Source organism: Ooceraea biroi, chromosome 3, assembly GCF_003672135.1.
Source record: "Ooceraea biroi isolate clonal line C1 chromosome 3, Obir_v5.4, whole genome shotgun sequence".
NCBI lineage: Eukaryota > Metazoa > Arthropoda > Insecta > Hymenoptera > Formicidae > Ooceraea > Ooceraea biroi.
Genome location: NC_039508.1, coordinates 5,086,297 through 5,108,881, shown reverse-complemented (window position 1 = coordinate 5,108,881; position 22,585 = coordinate 5,086,297). Strand labels below are relative to the sequence as shown.

General features: G+C 46.0%; 1 protein-coding gene and 1 long non-coding RNA gene across 2 annotated transcripts in view; both read right to left on the bottom strand.

Moving 5' to 3' along the window:
• Positions 1-442: 442 nt before the first annotated feature.
• The window catches only part of LOC105288120 (protein turtle), a 227,363-nt gene continuing 205,220 nt past the window's right edge, over positions 443-22,585 (bottom strand). Inside the window, exons 14-19 of the mRNA XM_026968303.1 lie at positions 22,387-22,559; positions 20,262-20,342; positions 16,991-17,176; positions 16,525-16,752; positions 15,882-15,975; positions 443-7,219 (exon numbers count right to left, since the gene is read on the bottom strand). Of these exons, the coding sequence (XP_026824104.1) occupies positions 6,022-7,219; positions 15,882-15,975; positions 16,525-16,752; positions 16,991-17,176; positions 20,262-20,342; positions 22,387-22,559 (1,960 nt within the window). The 3' untranslated portion in view covers positions 443-6,021. The remainder of the gene's footprint in view (positions 7,220-15,881; positions 15,976-16,524; positions 16,753-16,990; positions 17,177-20,261; positions 20,343-22,386; positions 22,560-22,585) is intronic.
• On the bottom strand, positions 8,008-11,287 carry LOC105288074. The gene is made up of 2 exons (XR_895547.3): positions 11,188-11,287; positions 8,008-8,174 (listed from the first exon to the last, which is right to left on the bottom strand). It is a non-coding gene; the product is annotated as an uncharacterized LOC105288074 (long non-coding RNA).

Sequence of the window (22,585 nt, the reverse complement as noted above, 5' to 3'; positions counted from 1 at the left end):
AGTTAGGGAAGAATAACGCCGTGCGTTAATAACAACTGAGATATTGATCAAATGATGTCACGTCAAGTAACGCGATATTCGGTGTGCCAATGATTCATTTAAACTTGTGACGTTAAGTCATGGTGTAATCGCATGTTGCAGTTAGCATGTACTATTAATCAATATTTTTATTAACCAACGCTATATTGTTTTCCAAGCAAATTTTGTGACGCGACAGTAGTTGGTATTCTGTAAAAAGAAATTAATAGAAAAATCTAAATACCAGAATTGACAAAGAGTCTAATTTACGTCACAGTGTTTATTTTAGCAAGATATATATATATATATATATATATATATTCCTATGAAAAATAAAAAATAAAATATCTGACGTATTATAGCGTCGCGGTGCACATTTGGGGGTAAATCAATACAAAAGCGAATGTTCGAGGAACATTGCCCATTTCGTTTCAAATGTCGATTTATTTTTCATTTTATTTAATAATAAATTGTCTACAATTTGTCCTAAGTTAGTACGTCTTGGAGTTCTCTCGTGAGGGATGGGGTGGAGTGGGATGGAGGAGGAGTTGAGGGATTCGCGAGAAAGCATAGATCAATCAATCAATCAATCAAATGGAAGGATCTGGAGGAGGAAGAGGGAGAGGAGGATGGGAATGGTGTATGGAGGTGAACAACGAGCATACGCGAACGTGGCAACGAAAACGCGGTATCCTTTGACGCACCGTACGTACAGATTCGACGGCGGATATAAGTCGAGAATAAGCGGAAGTGAAGAGAGACGATACAGAAGAACATGTTACATGTACGTATAGAAGCGATTCGATGTAGGGCGTGAGAAAAGGCTAACGGTTACAAGGTGTGGAAGTATATTCCTGACGACTCAAACGAGAAATGAGTGGAACGCAGTGGAGAACGGGAAGGTTTCCTCCTCAGTTCGGCGCGACGAGATGCAAGTCGTTACAGAGTTCGCGGTAGTGGTTGTCAGCGATTACGCTGATGACGAGCACTCGAAATGCAGTTTTGCGGATGCACTCGCTTGGAGTTGCGACGATCGGGATTTCGCCTTTGCGCAGGACGATTGTTAACGATTGTTCGATGCGAGAATCGCGTTCGAAAAGATTGGTATCGCAGGAAAGATATTGTACATCTCGGACAAACTGACAGCGCGGATGACGATCGCAGATCCAAGCGAAACGCAGCACCCGAGAACTATTCGAACTACAGTTTCTCGAACACGTTTTGCGAAGCTTCGTCGAGCGATGGATGAGTTCATTCACGTGCGACGTGTAACACTGACATCTTCACATGAAATTAACGCATCCCGCGTATTGTTTGACGCGCAAGCGCGCGAATACCTCGGAGCAGTGTCGTGCCGTTTGCAATTTAAATATCGCGCTGACGATCGGAATATCGATCATTGCAGATGCGTTAGAGAGCGTTTACAGCGTGTCGCAGCGATCAAGATGTGCCCGTGACTCAACTGCGGAGTTGTTCCGATTTTTATGTAATCTACTGCCTGTGATACGCAACGTTGAGCGCGATTTCTCGTTATAGCCGAATGGCCGCTCGTCTCTCGTTATCGTTAACTGCTAGTCGCTGCGGCTTTTCGCGATTTCATTAGCGTAGCATATTTACGATAGATCATTCTGCATCTCGTGAACACGAAGCCACTAATTAACAAGCGGAGTAAGCAGGCAGACTCGCCTGAAGCACGTTCAAGCTGCGCGCGATCCGCGGTACCAAATTTCCCGACGGGTTTTCTCCTGCTCCGAGGCGGTCGCAAGCCTCGCTCGCAATTTCGCGCCGTGACTGGCTTTCAGGTACACAACAAACGGAAAAATGTAACGCTTAAATTAATTAACGCACGAATGGCGATCGCTCGTAAACCTGACGCAGATTACGCACGTTTTACGGTGGCGCGGCGAAGATGCAAGGAGTATCGCAAACGCAAAGGGGCGAACGAAACCATCGTGATGGGATAGTGATGAAGTTTACACGAACGGATTCACGATTCAACCATATTAAACCATAAACGCGCCATTTTTCCATTCTCTCTTTTTCTATCTCTCTTTCTTGCTCGCAGCCTTTCTTATGGTGCTCCTTGCTCTCTGTTTCGGACATACGAGCCGTTCCTTTGCGCTACGCGTAGGCTACAGAATAACGATCGTCCATCTTTCACTTATTTAAGATTCTTTCTCTCTTTCTCTCTCTCTCTCTCTCTCTCTCTCACTCGCTTGCTCGCTCGCTCGTTCGCTCTCCATTCTCTCTCACGCTTTTATTCCCGCACGCTTGTCGTGATTCACACTGTATGATTCTCTCTCTCTCTCTCGTTGTATCTAACTATGATATATCTACACGTTACTTATATACCTATATATGCGTTGGTTGGTTGGATCACCTTCTCTCGCGTCCACGATTCCTTCCCTTTGTCGCATCCGTACATTCACAGAGGAGGGGAAGAGAGGGTGTCTCTTGTGAGTTACGTTGGAAACTCGGTTCTTCTGCTCGTCTTACAGAACGTCGGATGCTACACGCCACCTTGTCGAGAGCGTTCTTTTTATGGCGAATGCGCACGTTGACTCGAGAAGACTCGCGTTCTCTCGTGTTTCGCGGAGAGTATGTCAAACGAATTGTCTCGAGAAAATTTTCGCGATCGAGAAGTGCGATGAATACTCCATTCCTCCAGCCAGCCGAACTTTTGCGCACCTCTCCCCCCCTTCCCTCCTCGTCTGCCAAAGTGTTACCTATTGTTCTCACCCTATTCTCAGCGCGGTTACACAATAATTAATTAGTGAATACTCGTCGCGTTCGTCGCTCTCGTTGATTAATACGCTACACGCTACGTCGTTCACGCGATTTACAATATCAATTAATTATCAAATTATTAATTCAACCATTAGAATTACTTTAGAATATTGGTACTGTTTCGCGTCCCCTTCCGTTATTTTACTTAACGTTTATCATTTATTCTCCCTTTTTTTTCCTCCTTGCTGTCTCGTCGTCTCTGCGTGCGACTATGTGTGTTTCGTGTTCATGTGTGTAAGTGTGTATGTATGTAACATTTTACGCATTGTTTTTACAACAGCCGCATTTCACGCTCACGCTTCTATTCCTCTTCCCATCCGTTCATCCGCCTCTCGTCATTCCGCGCATTCATCTACTCTCGCGCGTCTTACGCACGCACACACGCACGCACGCACGCACGCATGCATGCACTCCCGCACGTACACTTACTCACACACACGTGCATTTTAACGAAATTGTACAGAGTGTCCCGCCTCGACAGCGTCCACGTCATTCTTTCTTATTCATCATCATCTTCTTCGTGCTCTCGGCATTACGGTCCGTCGAAGTATAGTTGAATCGTGAGTAGGGCCCTTTTGCTAATATTTATAATAAATATGTATAATACGTACGTATATAAATAAGTGTTTGTACTATAAAGAAAGTAAAATGCCGGGGGGTCGGGGGCTGGGCCGATCGTCATTGCCACACGGGGAATTGTTCGCGGTCGCGTAAAGAGAGAGAGAGAGAAAGGGGAAGCGAAAAAGGGAGAGATAAAGAGTTAAAAAGGGTGTGTGAGGGAGAGAATTAGAAAAGGATAAGGGGGGTAAACGACTGTCCTCCGCACTCGGAGGGTGACGCTTCTCATGGACACGTGGTACACGTTTTAGGTCGCGCAGCTCGATACTGATTAGCCCGTAGATTCGCCCGGAAATTCCCCGTGATCTGCGATCGCCGGCCCCCGACCTCGCGAGATTCGAGATAATCTGATGCGTGAGAATTAGGTGGGTGTCGAAGAACGCTTCTCTCGTATTCTCTGTTGTGTGTGTACGTGTGTGTTTGTTTGTGTTGTGTATCTTGTTTGCTCGTACCTGCTGTGTGGGGATGCTTGTGTACATATGTCTTTTAAACTCCTCTTTCTCCTCTAATACACACGAACACTGGCGAGTACGCGCGCACGCCCCTTCCGGCGACGATGTGCCGTGTGCTCCTCTATCGGTTCGCCCTTCCCTACCTGTTTATTACACCATGTTACTCTTTTAGTTTGACTTATATTTACCGAACGTCGACGCGCGTCTCCCTACAAAATTAATCGAGCGCACACGATCTGGGCGATTCTTTCCATTGGCAGTTCGTTAAAAGAATGATTTTATTCTTCGTGTAGAATTTTCTCTCCCTACATATATTTCCGATTATTTTATTATTATTATTATCATGTATATATATATATCCTTTGTTTTATTTTTTAAGTCCGGTCTACGTCACGTTCGTCGTCGAACGTGTATTTTCTCGCGGAGCTAATCTCTAATCTCGAGGGGGGCGACCGGTAGACCACGGAGTGCCGATAGGCGGTAATCAGCGTGTCGCCGAACCAGCGGCGCGCATGGCGAGCGTGCGGGCGCAAAGCGTCGCGCATTATACCGGCCGAGCGCGTGTAGATTCAAAGAACGTTACTCTTATTCTCGTTTTTTTTTCTTTTTACGTTGCTTAAGAAAAATTATTGTGCCGATAATACGTTGGGTCGCTAGTGAAACCCTAAACAGGCAGTGCAGTACGAGTGAGTCCTTAAGCAATCTCGAGGCAAGCTTCGGCCTAATATCACGTTTCGAGTCCATTGCTCATCGATATAATTACTTTTTTTTATTTCTGTGTGTGTCTGTGTGGTAATTCTTCGATTATCTTACTTTTTTTGTTTTTCTTTCGTATTTAATTGTTACTTACACGTGTACGATTAAATTTAATCTTACGCTTCTCGTTTAAAAGGTATACGGAGCATGTACAGTGGTACAGTTTCTTTGGAGTATCATACCGACATAACTATCCCCCTCTTTACTTAACTCCGTCATTTCCCTTCTCTATCATCGTTCCTTGTCTCCCTCCCCCCCGGTCGCGATGCGAGACAATCTATCGTCTACGTTAACATCCCCTTGAGCCAACCGGGAGATCGTTCCTGCCTCTTCTCTAAACACTTCCTACTTTCTAGGACAGTTCCACTGAGTTAGAAAAGAAAGATCTCTCCCTAGCCATTCTTGTCGACTTCTCTCCCTTCAGCGTACCTTCCTCTACATTATTATATTATAGTAACGTTAAAAATCACGGTCCTCTAAACCGGACGTAGGCGCGGTTGGTGTACGCGGGATATGACCAATAATAATCGCGTTCGAACGTACGTTTCTCTCATATTCTTTTTCTCATTTGCGCACTTCGTTCCCTATCATCGTCCCAGCGAGAACCCCGGATGTCGCTGAGCATCGCTGGGTTAACTCCCGGGTAAATGATATCGAGATTGCTTCCCCCGTAGGACACTCGATCGGTCCTCTTAAATCAGTTAACGGGCGAGGCTCCGAAGGATTATCGTCTTAAACGCACGGTTTCTACTACGTCGCTCCCGTATCTCGTCGTGTGGTCGTGCGAAACTTATGTATCTCCTGAGCTGAGACGCTTATAACAGCCTTCTTTTGTAGATGGATGTCCAGCTACGAGAATTGACTTAAAACTCCCCTAATGCGGAATCACGTGTGATGATGATCCTCGTTGTGCTGCGGTGGTTGGTCTTCGGTGATGATCACGTTGTCGCGTCGTCGTCAACGTTGATGTCGCGATCCTCCGCGGTTAATGAAAGCCAGTACCAAAGTTCAATCGTTGGACTCAAGTCTTCTTCTGAGTCTCTCTCCTCACTCTCGTCGTTCGGCTCTTCGAGTGTTGATCCTCGTCTCGTGATCTATCTCCTTCACTCTCACGTCGTGTAGGTCGTGTCTTCCCTCGTCTGCAGCGGATGCTGCTGCGTCGTCCCGCACCCACCATACTCAACTTGCATTTAGCCGTCTTTTGCGTCTTTTACAAGGAGTCGTCTCCTTCGTCTCCTACTCCTCCGCGAACGCAACCAGCCGAGTTACCGACTCTACTCACGTTTTGCGTTCTTGATTGCTTAGACTCGCGGTGCAGCGGGGCAGTAACGAATCTGAAAACCCCATTAATCGATCGGTCGAATCTAGTTCGAGTTGGTCGACGCGCTCCTCAGCACGCGCTTTCCAAGTGCACGCTCTGCTTCCGCCTCGCCTGTCTCTGCCGGAACTGATGGAACTCGGCCTTCATCGCCTGTACCCTGGCTTCGATGTTGTCCCTGCTATACCTCGGCGCTTGATGATGCACCGTGTGCACCTGATGGATGTGGGGAACATGGATGGTGTGAATCTGATGCATCGGTGGCCTTTCCTCCCGCGTGGGCGTCGAGGCCGACGTGGGCGTTGGCGTGCACGACACCGGGTCGAACTCGTAATGACCGTCGACGCTACCGGCATCTACGGCGTTCTGTATGTGTGTATGCCCAACCTTGGCCTGGTCCTGAAGCTCAAGCCAGCGGCCGACGAGGGGCGGCGGGGGTGGCCGATAAGGTGGCGGCCGCCATTCGGCTACCGTGCTGCCGCTTCGCGAACTCTGGTTCTGCTGCGAGGTGTTCTTACTGCCGAAGCCCGAGCTACTGGACCTGCTCTCGGGCGAAGTCTCTAGGTCGGGCGAGGCCGCGAGTTCCGGCGCGGAACGCGCGTGCCTGGCGTGCCGCGGGGGTAGTCTCGCCCTGGGTCTTCCGGCCGGTTGGGGTGGCGATGACGTCGCCAACGGCTGCACCGGCACAAAACGCCTGGACTCGGCGTGGATCGCCTTGAGCGACGGCAACTCCTGGCTGTAACGCTGATGTACGCTGCGCAGCTGAAGGTAGCCGGGCGGCGTCGGGAAGGAACGTTCGCCGGAGGATGGTTGCTGGACCGAGCTGAGATCACTGAAGTACAGAGGCGTCCAGGGGACTTGGGCGCCGCTCGGCGAGCTAGCCAGGAATCTGGGTGACGCGATGGCACAGACGTTCGCAGCTGGTATTCTCGCCAGGGAATTCGTGGCGCCGTGATGGTACCCGGATGACGGCGGCTGCCCGATGGAGACGCCGCTGCCGTCAGATCTTAGGCTGAGTTGGCTGTTGCCGACCAGCGGGCGTCGCCACGAGGACTTGAGCCGCTGCTTCGGCAGAAAACCACCGTCGTCGCTGCTCGAGACGTCTAGGATGCTGTTGTTGGCCGAGCTGAGCACCGAGTCCGCCACGACGAAGCGACCATCGGCCGCCCGGGAGATCTTGCCCAGCGGACGACAGCGGCACGAGTCCGGGCTGTCCGGGCTCAGAATCTCCTTCAGGAGACTTAAACCTGGTACTCGGCTTTTTCTAGGTCTACGGATAGGACAGAAGGAGCGTTAGAGCGATCTTAGCAATGGCGGCTAGTAGACACGGTCCGATTGAGACGCTCGGAGGAAGATCGGCGTAGCATCCAACGGGATCTAGCCGTTCATTTTTTATGTCAAGTACCGAAATTTCTCAATGAGCAATTCGTGCCGCGAATTCAAGCGTGCATCGAACGACATGAAGGCAAAGAGGCAAGCATCGAGGATTATTGCGTGGATTGTGACGTGTTATTACAGACGGAATTTTTCGATCGGTGGAAATTTCATTTCTCTTGCATCGATGAATATTTGACGATATCTGTCGGTATTGGAAAATTTCGGTACTCATTGCATGCGCGGATTCATTTTGTGAAATGTCGTTCATAAGCGTGCCCGTTTAATCAAATCGCTTACGGAGATAAATACTCTTCCTCCGACGTGATCCATCGGCCGCTCGGTACAGCAAATACGTGCAACACGAACGGCAAAAAACACGCAACGTTAACGAACAAAAAAAATGTTAAACAAGGTAGTACGTAGTAACGTAAATGCCAATGTTCAAGTTAAACGGTAAGATAATTATCAATTACTCGTACGTGTAATAACGAATAACGGATGCAGGCAAGGAATGCATGCACATGCACATTCCGGTGCACGAGTAGTCGGGCGTGATGTGGGTTGTGGATAGGGTTGACTTCGGCAGTGAGTGGAATGTTATATTTTCCATCTTTAACTTTCAAAACGAATCTTATTTCTCTGCTGTGCGTATGTAATGTCAAATTGTGAACAGTGATTTTTGCTTTTACTCTTTATTGGCAAAATTTTGTTCTCATAGATCTCGTTTTGCATGATTCTTTGTACTCGTTTTTTTTTCTTTTCTCTTTTTTAAACTTTTTCTTGACTTTGATATCAGTGAATAGCAATTGTGGATTTAGGTGCTCCGAAACTCGTCACCTTTTCTCCTCCTTCGGGTCCGGCAGCAGGGAAAGATGGGGGAGAGAGAATGTTGTAACACAACGATTACATTCACAAAAAACAATATATCATGGCGGTAATAATAATGAAATATAACGCTAAATAACCGAATGTTACTTCTAGGCGGTGATGTTAGGGAGCAAATAGATCAATCGTGTCGTAATGAATGGCGGTGTCGGCGAAGGCGCGGTCAGTTTCACCGTCTTGGTACACAGATCGACTGGCGGCACGTGCCGATTAATCGGAATCACGAGACTAGAAAGGGAGAATCTTCAATGCTACACTGGCTTCTTCGTTTATCAGAAATCTCATAGCGAACTGCGCGGTTACAGACACAATGAAACACATGTATAGTGAGAAGAAGGGACATAGATGTATCTGATCGAGTGCTTCACGACAGAATCGTCGCGAGTGACATCCGATTGGCACAATGCATAACATCGTCCAACAATATCTGAATAAAATAATCTTCACAAAAAATTGCAGCGCGTTGTGGAGCTTGATTAATGCGACATCTTCCGATGCAGATCTTCCAACTGGATTTTTATCGCGCGAGAAGTACTCGATCTCTCGAAATAAGGAACAGAGACGTGACACAGTGGGATAAATCATACGAGTGCGAGGACTCGATGAAAAATAAACAAATTGAGTGCAACGAATATCGAGGATGAAATCAAAGGAGGAGGGTGTTAATGTGCGTATCGGTCTGATTGTAGAGTGATGCGACGAAATGTCGCGGGGACGATTTAACGGGGGATAACAGATACGACAGAGTGGTGGATGTAAGAGTTCTCGCGCGGCCGCAACGAGCGCGGCTTACCTATCTCCGGCTGCTTATTGCCGAGTGTTTGCGTGTAAGCATGAGAGCGTATCTGTCGTTTATTGGTCGTCTAGAATCGACAGACTGGAAACAATAAAATAACACAAGATGCTTGAATTAGAGAGAAAGAGAGAGAACCCCCGACTGATCGCGCACAATAATTGCAATCCACGGCGCGCCGTATATATTATATGTATATGCACACGAATCGAAGTTTTATTCGAATTCTCTTCGATAAATGTACTCTCGTAACGTGCCCACGACCGATTCCGTCGACTGGCAGTTGTCGGAAACACGAATATTGCTTCTCGCGCACGGCAGAGCCGAAGTGACGCCTGTGCTGTATGCGATTTGCGCACGGGGGGATGATATTGCACAGACAGTAGCACGTTGCAAAATTGTTTAACGCTGTGACATGGTGAAAAAAAATGATCAGCAATGTGGAAAAGTATGGTAAGCCCGCTATCGGTGGAGTGTGCTCTGAAATTCTTCAAGAGTGACGTGACTTGTCTTTAATTAGAAAAACGATGTTACGTGATCATTAAATAACATGCGCCCAACTGGGTTTTCAAATAATCTAGAGATATGTAGCAAGCTACTGGATGTTTCTCAGTGATGTATAATAAATGTTCCAAACAAGATACGATTATTCTTAAACTTGTGAATTTCCGTGGAAAGTTATATAAAAATATACCAGTAACTTCCTGTGAACTGCTTGTGAAGTACATTTGAGTGAATGCTAAGAGAAATGCATCTAAGAAAATCAGATTTTCGTTGTATAAAGGTAATGAAAAAATTGTCATGAGGAAACTCGATGGTTACTTGAAAAAAGTAGAAATAATTTTCAAAAATTATTTCAAATGTTCAAATTCTCGAATGCGTAACACATCGAGTTGCCGCAATATAATTTGTCGGCAAACGATTAATCGAATAGTGGAGTGAAACGTGAAGAAATCGTTAATAAAAATCTCCAAGCGATGTACTAATGGTTTGTGATGGATGAATAAGTGAAAGGATATATCAAGGGAATAAAAGATACCTTTTGGTGTCATATTTGTGATAATAATCTGGAAGGTTGTAATAATTAAAATGTGGATAAGTGAAGAAATTTATGGAAGAAGACTGAGAAATTTTCGACATACTTTGGAAAGTATTGCAATCTTGTCGAGCACTGTAAAAGCAAAAGAAATATACAGATGATAGAGCTTAGTTTAATAGAAATATAAATCAGTTGATATAAAGAAAATGGTAAAATGTGAGTACAAATATGAGTAAAAGATGAAAAAGCGATAAAGACGTTAAGCACGTGATGTGGCATGAGAAAATTTGATAAAAGAACGACGATAAATTTTCTGGACAATTTAATAGACATAATTTATATGAAAACTTGCATTTGTACAAAAGCAACAAATATGAACTTGCATTTAAAAATATTGAGAATGATATGGTATAGTTGTTAAAATAGCTTATTAGATAATATTATTTTTGAGATAAACCCTAAGAATAAATATCGTATTTACCAAACGTATATAAATGTATTTACCGAAAGCACACTCGATGTACACAAATTGGTAATATCATTTGATGATTTAATGATAATGGCGGCGAAAGGAAATTGAGCATTAGCACAGACATAATGAGTTAAACGTTTCATAATTTTGCAAAGGAAAGAAAGTGGCACAGAAGCATCGTAAAGAGCGATTCACGGAGAAGCGATAATATGAAAAATGAATGTGGACTAAATTGACTCAAAGTAGGTAATAACAATTTATGCTCATTTAATAATGCGTTCGCGCACGCGCATGGCGAGTAAAATGGAGGAATCAATGTACACGCAATAAAGGAGCAATGTGAAATGAAATGAATCACAATGACAGAACGAGACAGAGAGAAAGAGGAAGACAGAGAGAGAGAGAGAGAGAGAAGATAAAGAGGCAGACAAGTACCGGGGATTGTTTCCCTCGGCTTGTCCCGGCTCACGGAACAGAAAGAAGCGCAACGGAGATCCATATACTGGTGACAGTGAACGTACGCAGAAACAGTACGTGAGGAAAAAGTCGCAAGATCGGAAAAAGTCTGAAGATCGGCAGGAAAGAAACGAGAAAGATGTACTGTCTTGCCTCTCGATCCCTTATCTATGTACTCCCTAAGGCCGCCGAGAATGAAGGTATTAGGGTACTGACTGGATGTTACTAGTGTGAACTCTCCTAGCTGTTTTGCCTGTATTGCAGATCTCATCTACAGTCATGACAATCATCCTAAGTAGTAGTAGTAGATAGTAGTAGATGGTAGTGGTAGATTAGTAGGTCCTAGCAGGTAACATTGCAGAGCTGTAGTCTCGCATAGTAGTAGGTAGTAGTAGCACAGTAGTAGTGGTAGTAGTAGTAGCGATAGTACTAGTAGTAGTAGTAGTAGTAGTAGTAGTAGTAACGGGCATGTCCCACCGGCAATTGGCGTTCGCTCGCTCGATCGACCGACCAAGGAGGATCGACGACGACTGACGGAGATTGGTATCGATCTGACAGTTCGTTCGATCGATCGACGGACCGCTCGGTACAACGTGTTTATACACACACAAACACATATACGTATACCGTCGGCGGGAGCTTATTTTCGTGGTTCTCGGGAGCAACCGTGGTCTCGAGTATGTAGTAATGGTGGTAGAGTAGTAGCGGTAGTAGCGGTAGTAGTAGCAGTAATAGGTAGTGGTAGTAGTAATAGTAGCAGTAGTAGTAGTAGTAGTAGTAATAGTAGTAGTAGTAGTGGTAGTACTTGGTTTTTTCTGTGTGGCTAGCGGAGATTAGGCTTACTGTTCCGCCTCTCTATGATAAACACGCTCTCGTAATCTCGATTATCGAGGTGGAGTGCGTGATGGTCACGATCACGATTCGGGGGGGCCTGCTCGTGGACCGGCTCCGAGGTGGCAGTGGCGGGGGTGGTTACTTGCGTAGGAAGTGGTGATTGATGAAGAGGTTGTGGTGGTGGTGGTGGTAGTTGCGGATTCAACGGGCTGCAACGGGTCAGCGTCGAAACTGACTCGCCGCACGCGTTTAGATTTGTCGACCTACAGAAAACACAGAGAGAGAGGAGGACAAGAGACGCCCACGATTTCTTATCATCTGGTCTTTCTTTTCTTTGTTTGGTTTTTGCTTTTTGTCATCTTTCCTTTTTTTTGGTTTTTGTCATTCTCTTTGTCGCAATGATTGTCTCGGTTGGCTTTGCTTTTCTTACTGGGCGTCCTCGCGGTTGCCGCTTGCGCGAGAATTGTTTTAGGGTCGGAGACACAGAGCGAAAGAAGCAAAGGAAGACAGACAGAGAAAAAGATAGACAAAAAGAGAGAAAAAAATAACAGTCGAGAATTCTCTCCTTTGACAATGCGACGATCGACTGATTCTTATATGATATGAGGTTACTTCTCCTCTCTTTCAAATTATTTTCGAAGCAGCGCCCTTCCTCTCCAGAGTCTCGCGACCCTTGATGCTATTCTCCAGTTCGCGTCGGCTCTCTTCTGATCCTTGCTCCGATCGTGATCTCGGTACTCATCACCGAGATTGTCTCTGGTCCGTATTCGTGGTCGATGTTTCATGGCGGTTCTATAGTGTGAGCCGCGCCGATAAGCACACTGCGCGAAGGAACACGCGGAATAATACGATGAAATGATACGGGACAGAAAATTACGTTATGTCGGCCCTTAACTTGCTTACTGCAACTTTGTGAAGCTTTTCAGGATCAAACGACGATCCCGGTTGTCCCGGGAAATTAGTGTAATATATCGTAATGTCCAGTGCTGTCGGGGCATTAGGAAATTGCAATCGTTGCTTTTACTCGGCGCACAGCCCGGACACGTGACCACGAATGCGGGCCTTGGAGGGAAATAGAGATAAAAAAAAGACAAGAAAAATACTCTTGGCAGTGGCTGAACCGTCCAGCCCGTTCTGGATATAAACGTGTAGGTATAAAACGTGCAATATCGATCTCTCTCGGGACAACTCTCGAGAACGCTCGAATGAGAGACTGCGACGAATGTTTCAGCTTATCATGAGGGTGATGACGGGAGATGACGATGGCGATGACGTGAAACTGATCCCCAGTGGGATCACTTGGTCGGGGATGACAGAGAGAACAGTTACACGCAAGGCAATATTATAAATATAACTACAACAATATCTCTGAGAATGTTCTCCCACAGACACACTGAAAGTATACTTGTAATAGAACGATACGGAAGCCAGTTTGCTGATTGCGCTAATATAAAAAAAAGAAGAAACAAGGAAAAGATACAACGATTATATACTCGTACATATCAGTTACAGAAGCGCATGCTTGATCGCAAATCAGACGAGACAGAGCGGAGTAATTGAGAATAGAGAGAGAGAGAGAGCGCCATCGCTGCGAGATTAATCTGAGCTCATAATTACACGTGTATATTGCGGAATTCGTTTACGGAACGGCTTCGAAGTCGGCTTCGAACCTGCGAGAAAATATGGATTAGACATCGTGCGATCGAACTTGATTCCCATACGTTGGATCAATGGCCTGCGAGGTCTCACGATCTCTTATCGTGGAAGCATGAGCGTGACACGTTGCCTCTGCGTGTAGGGATGATTAATGGCGGAGCGGGATAAAGAAGAACGGGGATTTTCTGTTAGCACCCTCACGATAAGCGGCAGATAGACACACGCAAAAGTATATGATTGCACGACGGTATCAATAATCGTACTCGAGAGAAACAAACGAGGGAGGAACTGAACAGTGCGGCTGGTAGTGCGATGATCGTGAATAATGGCTGGATCGAATGAGTCGTATGAAATGATCGTCGCGATTTCGGGATTCTCGATCGAAGGTAAAAAGATAAAAAAAATAAAAAAGAAAGGAAACTCAACGAGAGCACGTAAGATCGCGGGAAAAATTAAAGGCGAGATACGATCCAGAATAGGCATCACTGCAGTCGTATTGTGGACTTTTGGATGCCACGATGAAAATTATAACGGTTTACAATCGAGTCACCCGCTGCTACACGTGCAGTCCGCTTGGCGTGAAACCGCGAGTAAAGCTGGACACGTCTCACGTCGCGACGTGGTCTGTCTTGTTCTTTTTTTTTTACTTTTCCGTGCATACGAAATACGTGCGTCACACGCTTGCGTGTATCGTTTTCATCTTGCGGTAGCTGCCTTTTTCGCGGAAAGATGTGTATACGTGATTCTCTAGATCGCGGCGATCCGAATCGAGTCTGCGGAATCAAATCCGCGCAGTCCCGCGAGCGATCGTGCAGGATCTCCACGAATGTACATAATTTCAGGCCTCTCACGTTTTGAGTTGTTACATTTGAAAAAGAACCATGCGTATTTTTCTTGCGTTCCCCGAGATGAATGCACAGAGTTAAATCGCCGTACGATTCGCTCGGCACGTTTTAATTGTAGAAAAACTCGTAACGCGCGGTTCCTTTTGTTCCCTCTCGCATGGTTCCTGCGTCGTGTTGGAAAAATGAGTTCCGAGAAAATGAAATTGGCATGCAAAACTGTTCGCTGGAAACGCGAATCTGCGCGTGTGCCATTTGACGGAAGCTGCAACGGGATTCGATTCGATTCGGAGGCCGGATCACGCGGAGCGAGCCCGATTCTCTCGTTTATGCCTAACAGAAACGTGCACGCATGCACGCACACGCATCGTGATGGTGCGCGTGGTAGTGTGCGTAAATTACTTATTGAAAGATCGTTTCTCTCCAAACCTCGTCCAAAATACCTCTGCTGCTGCGGTTTAGTCTGCCGGTTTAATTGCTACGAGATACATCTAAAAGCTCATAGTGTTATGTATGGCGCAAGTAGATCAAAAGAGGTCTCCTGTCGTTCCCCGTTTCCTTAATCCCTCCGTTTCAGACGGATAGTGCTTGTCCTTTGTCAAAGTGAATCGAGCTGACGGCAGGAGAGAGGATGAATTTCTCTCCGTACGTCTCTCTGATAAGCTTGCGGCGTATATATATATGTGTGTGTGTGTATATATATACACACACATATATACACACACACACACACACACACACACACACACGTACGATAGTGTCGCTGGTACGACAACGGCACGTCACCATCATGTTAATCACTTCCGATCATTTCGCAAAATGATAGAGTGAATATTGATAAAAAATGGGAAATTATCGTTCAAGATTACCAGCTGCAAAAGAGTCATTGGCGTAAGAGCGATACGAAGTAACAATCTCGCGCGCGAGGGCGATATAAATATATAAATGTATTTTATACATATATCAGGTAAATGTTCGAATATCTGTTGACTAGAAGAATTATTTTGTGAGAGGTATCGTAAATGCTTGCGGTGCTTCGGTCGCCTATTGCTCGTAAGAGAGGGTGGAGTGGACTTAATCGCTAGCTAATTGTAAGCCTAAGTGACATATTGTTTCTTTGAAGTCGCAGCTGCATCGCGACGCGTTTCGACGTTATCATCGATTATCGATCTTTCGCGTCTGTTTTGTTGTAAGTTGAACGCTTGGAAATCTCTTCATCGACGATAATCTCGATCGACGATGCTTCGTTATGGCACTTTTACACTGTCTTGCGGATCGCACATCGTCAAAAACTCGTCTGAAGACACTTATCAACAAACTTGTGAAATTGTTGAAAGAATTCGCAAGAGAATGCGATTTTATACAGCTTTGCACGCTTTCTTGTACAACATTTCGGACTTTCATATGTTTTCATAAAATCTCGAACGGCGAAACCGAAAATTTGTGGAGGTGCAGCTACGACTTCCTCGGTCTACTGGTCGTATGATCGGAGCATTTCGGAAATGCTCCAGAGTATTATGAATCAAAATTCCGTCGGATCTAAGGGGTTCAACGGTTTTTCGACATATAGACACTCACTTTTTCAAAGGCACTGTTCCCTGCGGCCCCTGCCCTGCGCCGTTCCTGGCGTCGGTGACCCGGCAGGCCACCATATTATACGCTGAAAGCAGTTCTACAATGTTACATAACTATGTTAACCACGAATGTGTTCAGGTTCACAGGTGCATGCCCGACGCCTGGGTTGCCGTTTTGTAACCTCCCCTCTGGTCAGTCCTGGGCGCTAAACGCAAACGACAATCACTGTTAACGAGAGCTCTTAGTAAAAGTTAAAATACAAGCGGGCTCAGGACGGACCAGTTAAGAGAAAATACCTCGCCAACGTTCGCGTTCACAAATATTTCACCACAGCAAGACGTGCTTGTAATAATCTGCTTGCAATTAGCAATCGAAACGGTTCAGAGATTAAAATTACGGGCGTTCAACTGAATCCAAACGATCTACGAGCGAAAGTGTTAATTCGGCACGTTAAACGTCTCTGCTATATGCTATATATCGACCGTTGGCTTTCCGAGGCACCCCTACACGCGCCATGTTTTTCTAGGATTAGGGGTGGTACAACTGGGAGCACAGGTGCGGGCAAATTGCAGGCAGAAACGGTGTACGACACGACGATTACGCCACCGTACCTTTCTGAGATACGAAAGGTATGGGGCGTCCATACCTTTCTCCTGTTTTCGTCTCTTCCGCTTATTGCAGATCTTCACCGCGCATATACTGAGGATGATGGCGACGAGGAAGAAGAGGATACCGCCCACGACGCCCGCGGTGATCGCTTTGTGCTTGACGCGAGCTGGCACTGGGAACTTGACCTGGTCGCTCGCGCCGTAATTCGTGGCCGAGTTGGCGAACACTTGGAAATAGTAGGTCCTACCACCGACCAGGTTCTTCACTGTGGAAGTTCACGTTAAACGGGAAATCGTATGAAAGCCATACTCTCGATTAAGAATCAATTCGATTAATAAAGCGATATTGAGACTCTACTTGTGTTTGTACTCATTTGGGAATTACTTGGTGCTCGGTGCTGAGATTCGGCCTGCTATCCGATGCTAGTAAAGAGCTTTATGCAGAGTAATTGCGCTTGAGGAGAGGGAAAAAGATAGAGAGAGAGAGACGATGGTAAATCTCACCTAAATAACTGGTCTCCTCGGGTCGTATCTGGCCCTTGTTGAGCGTTTTCCAAGGTCCGTCCGTCTTGTACTTGATGGTGTAATATTGGATAAGATGGCTACGTTCCACAGGAGGTTGCCAGGTTATCAGGAAACCGTTGCTGATCTCCGTCACCGTCAGGTTCCGGGGAGTACCTGGCTTTGGTCCTGGCGATTTAAATCACGCCGGTCAGATCGATCAGAGATGGCAATGTCGAAGATGTTAACTTTTTCGCTTGATTAATTCATAAAAATAAAATTTTCGCTTGCGCAATTCCAGGTTGTTAATAATCTCACGCTACGGGGATCGAGGAGGTGATTCCAACGGCAGAGTCACATCTGCGTCGGTAAGGATCAAGAAAATTCAGCGTGTGTATCGCTGCGTGTGCACGCGAGGTATCAGAAAAACCGACGTGGCGGAAATCTCTTTGGCGTCAGCAAATAAATGTTGCTGTCGTAACTCCGAAATAATTCTCGTGACGCACCGAGAGAGAGCTGCAGCGCTAGCGGAAAGCTTTTTTGATGGAAACGTTAACGCCGTTCCGACCGCAGTCCGACGTTTTCGCATCTATCAAATCCATCGGTCTCGCGCCATCGAGTTGTATATCTGACTAGTTTTGGTTTTTTTTTTCATCATCGCGTATCTGGAACGACTGTGATGTGTCGCTTACGAGGAGAAAAAGGGAGAAAAAAAGGAATAATTCCTGCTTGATACAAGCGAGCGCGCTGATGCAAGCACGTGGCGAGTCATAATTAGATTATTATTCCAAGCGGCGGAGCTATCGCTTGAAATATTCTTGTTATTTATGAGCGCAGCTTTTTTTCTATCAACATCCGCTTTCTCTAATATGACGACAGATATTTTGATAAATTGAGATAGATAGTTGCTCGAAGGTTGCCTGGACCGATAAGATTAACAAGCACGATGTTTTCACGTGAATATCCGACAAAGAAGGAACGCGAATTGAATAAAAGCGGCATAAATTGAATACGAGCGTGTGCTCGATTCTCTGCTGGTACACGAAGCCAGTAAGTCGGGATGAAACGGCTATTGTTGCAACTTCTTAATTGGATTAGTCCAGGCATGAGGTCAGCTTCTTTCATCACACTCTTACACATATAATGTTACGACCTAATTGCTTCCGGCGTACACGCATTGACCTTATTAACGTCCGGGTAGCGTTACTTCTCCTCCTTACTGTAGCAGAATTAGAACGCAAGTTTGTAAAAAAATCGAACGCGAGAACGCGAATACGCGCATGGACGTTGCGTGTCTCCCTTTTTCTTATTTTTCGTCATTCATTCCGATTCGCTCGATCTGCGCTATGGGTTTGTTCCGACAAAGCAAATATCTCTCCCCCGTCCCGTGTTTCGTTTTGCCTCTCCCCCTGTCGCCCATCCTTCAATTTAATAGCCGACATTCTGGAAAATCTGTCGGTAGAGTTTACGAAATTGACGGGAATTGCCGGCGGGTTGCCGGGTCGTTGACGCGGGTCGCGATAGGCAAGGGTGCAAAACTGCTCTGCGAAAACTGTTCCTCTCCTATGATTGCGCAAGAGGATGGATCTGGCGCTAAATTTTCTCCGTTATGACCGGAATCGCAAGGCTTGCATCACTTTTGGTGCAACTGCAAAGTTTGTTCGCTCGAAATATACGTTGGCGAGTTTACCAAAGTCCGCGTGAGGATGTACCGCGTACCGGACGATACCGTGTACGAACGAGGCGATTCTTAGCGTCATTCGACTTGACTAGTGCAGCGTGAAGCCAGCAAGATTGAGCCGGGTGGCCGACATCAAAGGGGAAATGCCGAGAATTCGCTTGGCAAGTGCGTAGCATTGTGAATCAATCTGCGAACGTACTGTGTATACGATATATGTATATACACCTATAATATATTTATATACGATAAAGAGAGGAAAAACAAAACAAAGGCAAACGACGCCGACGGACGTAAAAGCGTCTGATTCAAAAACGCCGTGGCTGCTGCACGCGAACGCGCGAAATAAACGGGCTTGGTTACGTTTCGACAATTAAACCGTCCTTTTTCCATACCGGCGCTCGCGCGGCGACACAAATTGGACGCAACAACTCGCGGACAGGCGGGTTGATTTGGCCGCGAGATTGCAAAATTAGCGGCGTCGTTTCGAATATTTGCTTTATAAAATGAATACAGTCTCTCCTGCGGAACCGTCCATTACCGAGCGCTTTCTCTCGCCTCCAGCGAGAACGACGAGGACTCTCCGGTTTTTTTTTTCTTCCCACTTTTTTCCACCGGGCACCGAGTAATGCTCTCGTTATTTCCGCGGAGGAATGCGCGCGGTCGAGGATTATGTTTGCAAAAATCTGACGAAAAATGCGCCGAACGGAACGCATTGAAGCTGAAATCGTTGCACGTAGTACACGTAGTCGCAAGTCGCACGCAACTTGTTTTTTTATCGTGTCAACGTCGCAGATGCTTGCATAATCACGTGCAAAAACCGTAGACGTAAACGACAGAATTTTATTACCCTCTCAGGCCCTGGCTTACGTGGACCCGGTGCAATTCCGCCCCGCGATTCAAGTATGATTGAAACTCGGCGCGCGAGTGAAGCAACTAAAACTTTCTTGGCTTTATTCAGCTCCCAAGCGGAGTAGATTGTTTGGAACCGTCTGCTACGTGCAAAATGTATGATGTTATTTCCTGCTCTCCCTCGCGGAGTGCGCCCTGCCTCAACCTTTTCTTCGGCTAAGAGGATTCCGCTTTTATTTTTCTCCGTATCCTCCTTCTCGCGCGTTGCCGTATGCCGAACTGCGCGTACGTGGGTGTCCGCGAATACGCGTTTTATTCTCATTGTCCTGTCAGGGATCTCTCGACATTTATTCTCACGTGCGCTGCGCGGTACACGTAATAACGGTTAATCCTCTTGCGCGAAATGGAGAGGTTTCCCTCCCGGGAGGTGGGCAAGAAAAGGTGGATTTTTCAGATTTCCCTTGCAGCCTCTGTGGTGGAGGATTATTGATCTAATGAGACGCGCGAGAAAAGCGACGATGTGTGTGTCATCTTACACGCATCCGGTGTAAATAAAATCCAACGTGGGCGGATGTGAAAGAACCGGCGCTGCCCAGCATCCGGAGAAACGTGACGGGAGTTTCGTAACAGCACGATCTATCGATATCTATCGAAATAATTTCTGCTTCATTCACGAATTATTTCCGTGGCGTATATAATATACATATAAATTAAAGGAAAACTGTGAGAGACGGAGACGTGTACCTTTTGGCCGTACGATGGGCGGAAACATCGGGTTTCCTGTGGAATCAGTTGGTAATACGAGAGTATTGTAATCAAGGATGTCTGAAATGAAAAAATCAAGAAAATCCAAATCAAATTAAAATTGGACGAAATGAAATGATTGCTGAGAAACAAATAGATTATAACTAATAACAACATTGTGTAAAATGATAAAACAATGGTGTTTCATTCTAGAGAATCGTGACTTTAGAGCATGATTCACTGCTAAATACTCTAATTATTTTAGGCTTTATCAATGTCACTTAGCTCTAATCATAGCTTAGGCATCTCTTTTTAGATCCTAACGTGACTTAAAATATAGGTGAAACATTTGGTGTCTACGTATTCTGTAACATGATTCTTCGATGAAATTCTTTGAATGAAAACTTGATTTTCTGGATAAATTAAGTTACGGATGTTAATACGTTATAGAATGTTATTTTTTAATGAATTGTTAACTTTGCCCGGCAATTTCGACCAAAATCGTGATAAAGTACAATGTTTGAGAAGTTTTATTAAAAGAAAATGGACTTTGAAAAATTACGTCAGAGGATTCTTGCGTCAACATCAGCGCGAACTTCGATGTGCCCTGCAAGGAAACCGGCTGAGGTATAGAGAAAGAAAATTTAGTTAACTGTGATTAACTAACGGCGGTTATTGAAGCCGGTCCTTTTGTCGAGTCGAGACTAACGAGCGAAACCGATGATGATGCGGGTTTGTGCGTGGATGGCAGTGCAAGAAGCGAAAAGGCAAAAGAATGAGAAAAAAAAGAGGTTGAACGAGAAGAGGAGCGAGAGATAGGTGGGAAAAAACGTTTGAAAGGTAACCAGATAGAAATCCCTAGACGTCGGTATCGGGGGATGCTCGAGCTACGGTGTGTACAAATGGAAGGCAATGAACCGGTGGATTCGAGGGAAGGAAATAAAAGCGGAAGCAGAATGAACGGCTCGATGGGTTTTCCGATACGATAAGTCGCCGCGGAAGTCTTCGTTCCTCCACCGTTCTTTTTCCCGATTTTCCCTCCGCTTTTCTCCGCAGCCTCGGCTCACCCCGTATCCGCATTCGCTTAGCCGCCTACCCGCCCTCCTTATCTCTGTTGCCTCCTTCTCACTCTTTTTGTCCCTCCCTCCCGGTTTTTTTCCTCTCGGCGGTCCTAACCGCGAAGGAAGTCGCACGACTTTTCGACTCTTGGATCGATACCCCGATGAAAGGATCGCGGGTGGCCGCGGGTAGCGGGTGAGCCGACAACGGCATTCTCGCGTCGTGAATTCTCCCTTCGATAGTCATCGAGACGCCATTTTCCAGCTGGCAAAGTGAGTCGCGCACGACTCGCACATATTCCGAGGCATTCCGACAACCGGTTCTGCTGGCTTGCAGATTTTAAGTGCCAGTAAAAATCGTTGATTTTAACACCGCGTCGCAGTGTGCGTGTCGTATTCTCCCCTGACGCTTTACATGTTTAAATTTATGGTGATCTAAACGGTTTATGGACGACTCCGCGTACAAGCGCGTCGCGCTTGCGTGTAACATTTTCTCATGTCGCATCTCGATACTCATCGCGCTTATCTCTCTCTCATATACACACACACACACACACACACACACACACACACACACACACACACACACACACACAACGGTACTGACTTATATCATTCGAATCTTACCACTTTGATCCGCGTCCGGTGGATCAGCACCCGTGGAGGGAGTCGCCGAATGGGTCAGGGCAACGTCTTGGAGAATGCAGCGATAGGTGCAAATAGATAGTGCGAGGGAGAAGTTTGCACAGAGAGCAAAGATTAGTTTGTTAGTCGCTAAACATGTAATGAGTAGGATAAATGTAAAATAGATATATCAGCCATGGTTAAATTGGTTAAATTGGTTAGCATCGGTATTGGCACAGATAAATATTTTAGTAAATAATGTTAATGGATGTACTCTACTAGCTAGCAGTTATTCGATCGCAAATCAAGTTCAAGCTTCAAGATCATTTGCTTCGAGATCACCGAGTTTTGCTCATTAGATCCCTGTCCTTTTGTTTGCCGTCAAAACTTTACCGCAAGTTTTACTGGCTGAAATAACGTGGATATAATGCAATTTTCATTACCGAGCGTCCTGACTGTGATGACTTTGCTGAGCATTCCCTCGCCCAGGGCGTTCTTCCCAATTACCTGGAACTCGTAGAGCGTGCTGGGCGTGAGATTGTTTATCGTCACCGTCGTGCTGCCCGACGGAGTTACGGGGATTGTCTTCCATTCCGAGGTTCCTGATTCCCTATACCTGAGCGACGTAGCACCAAGAACACA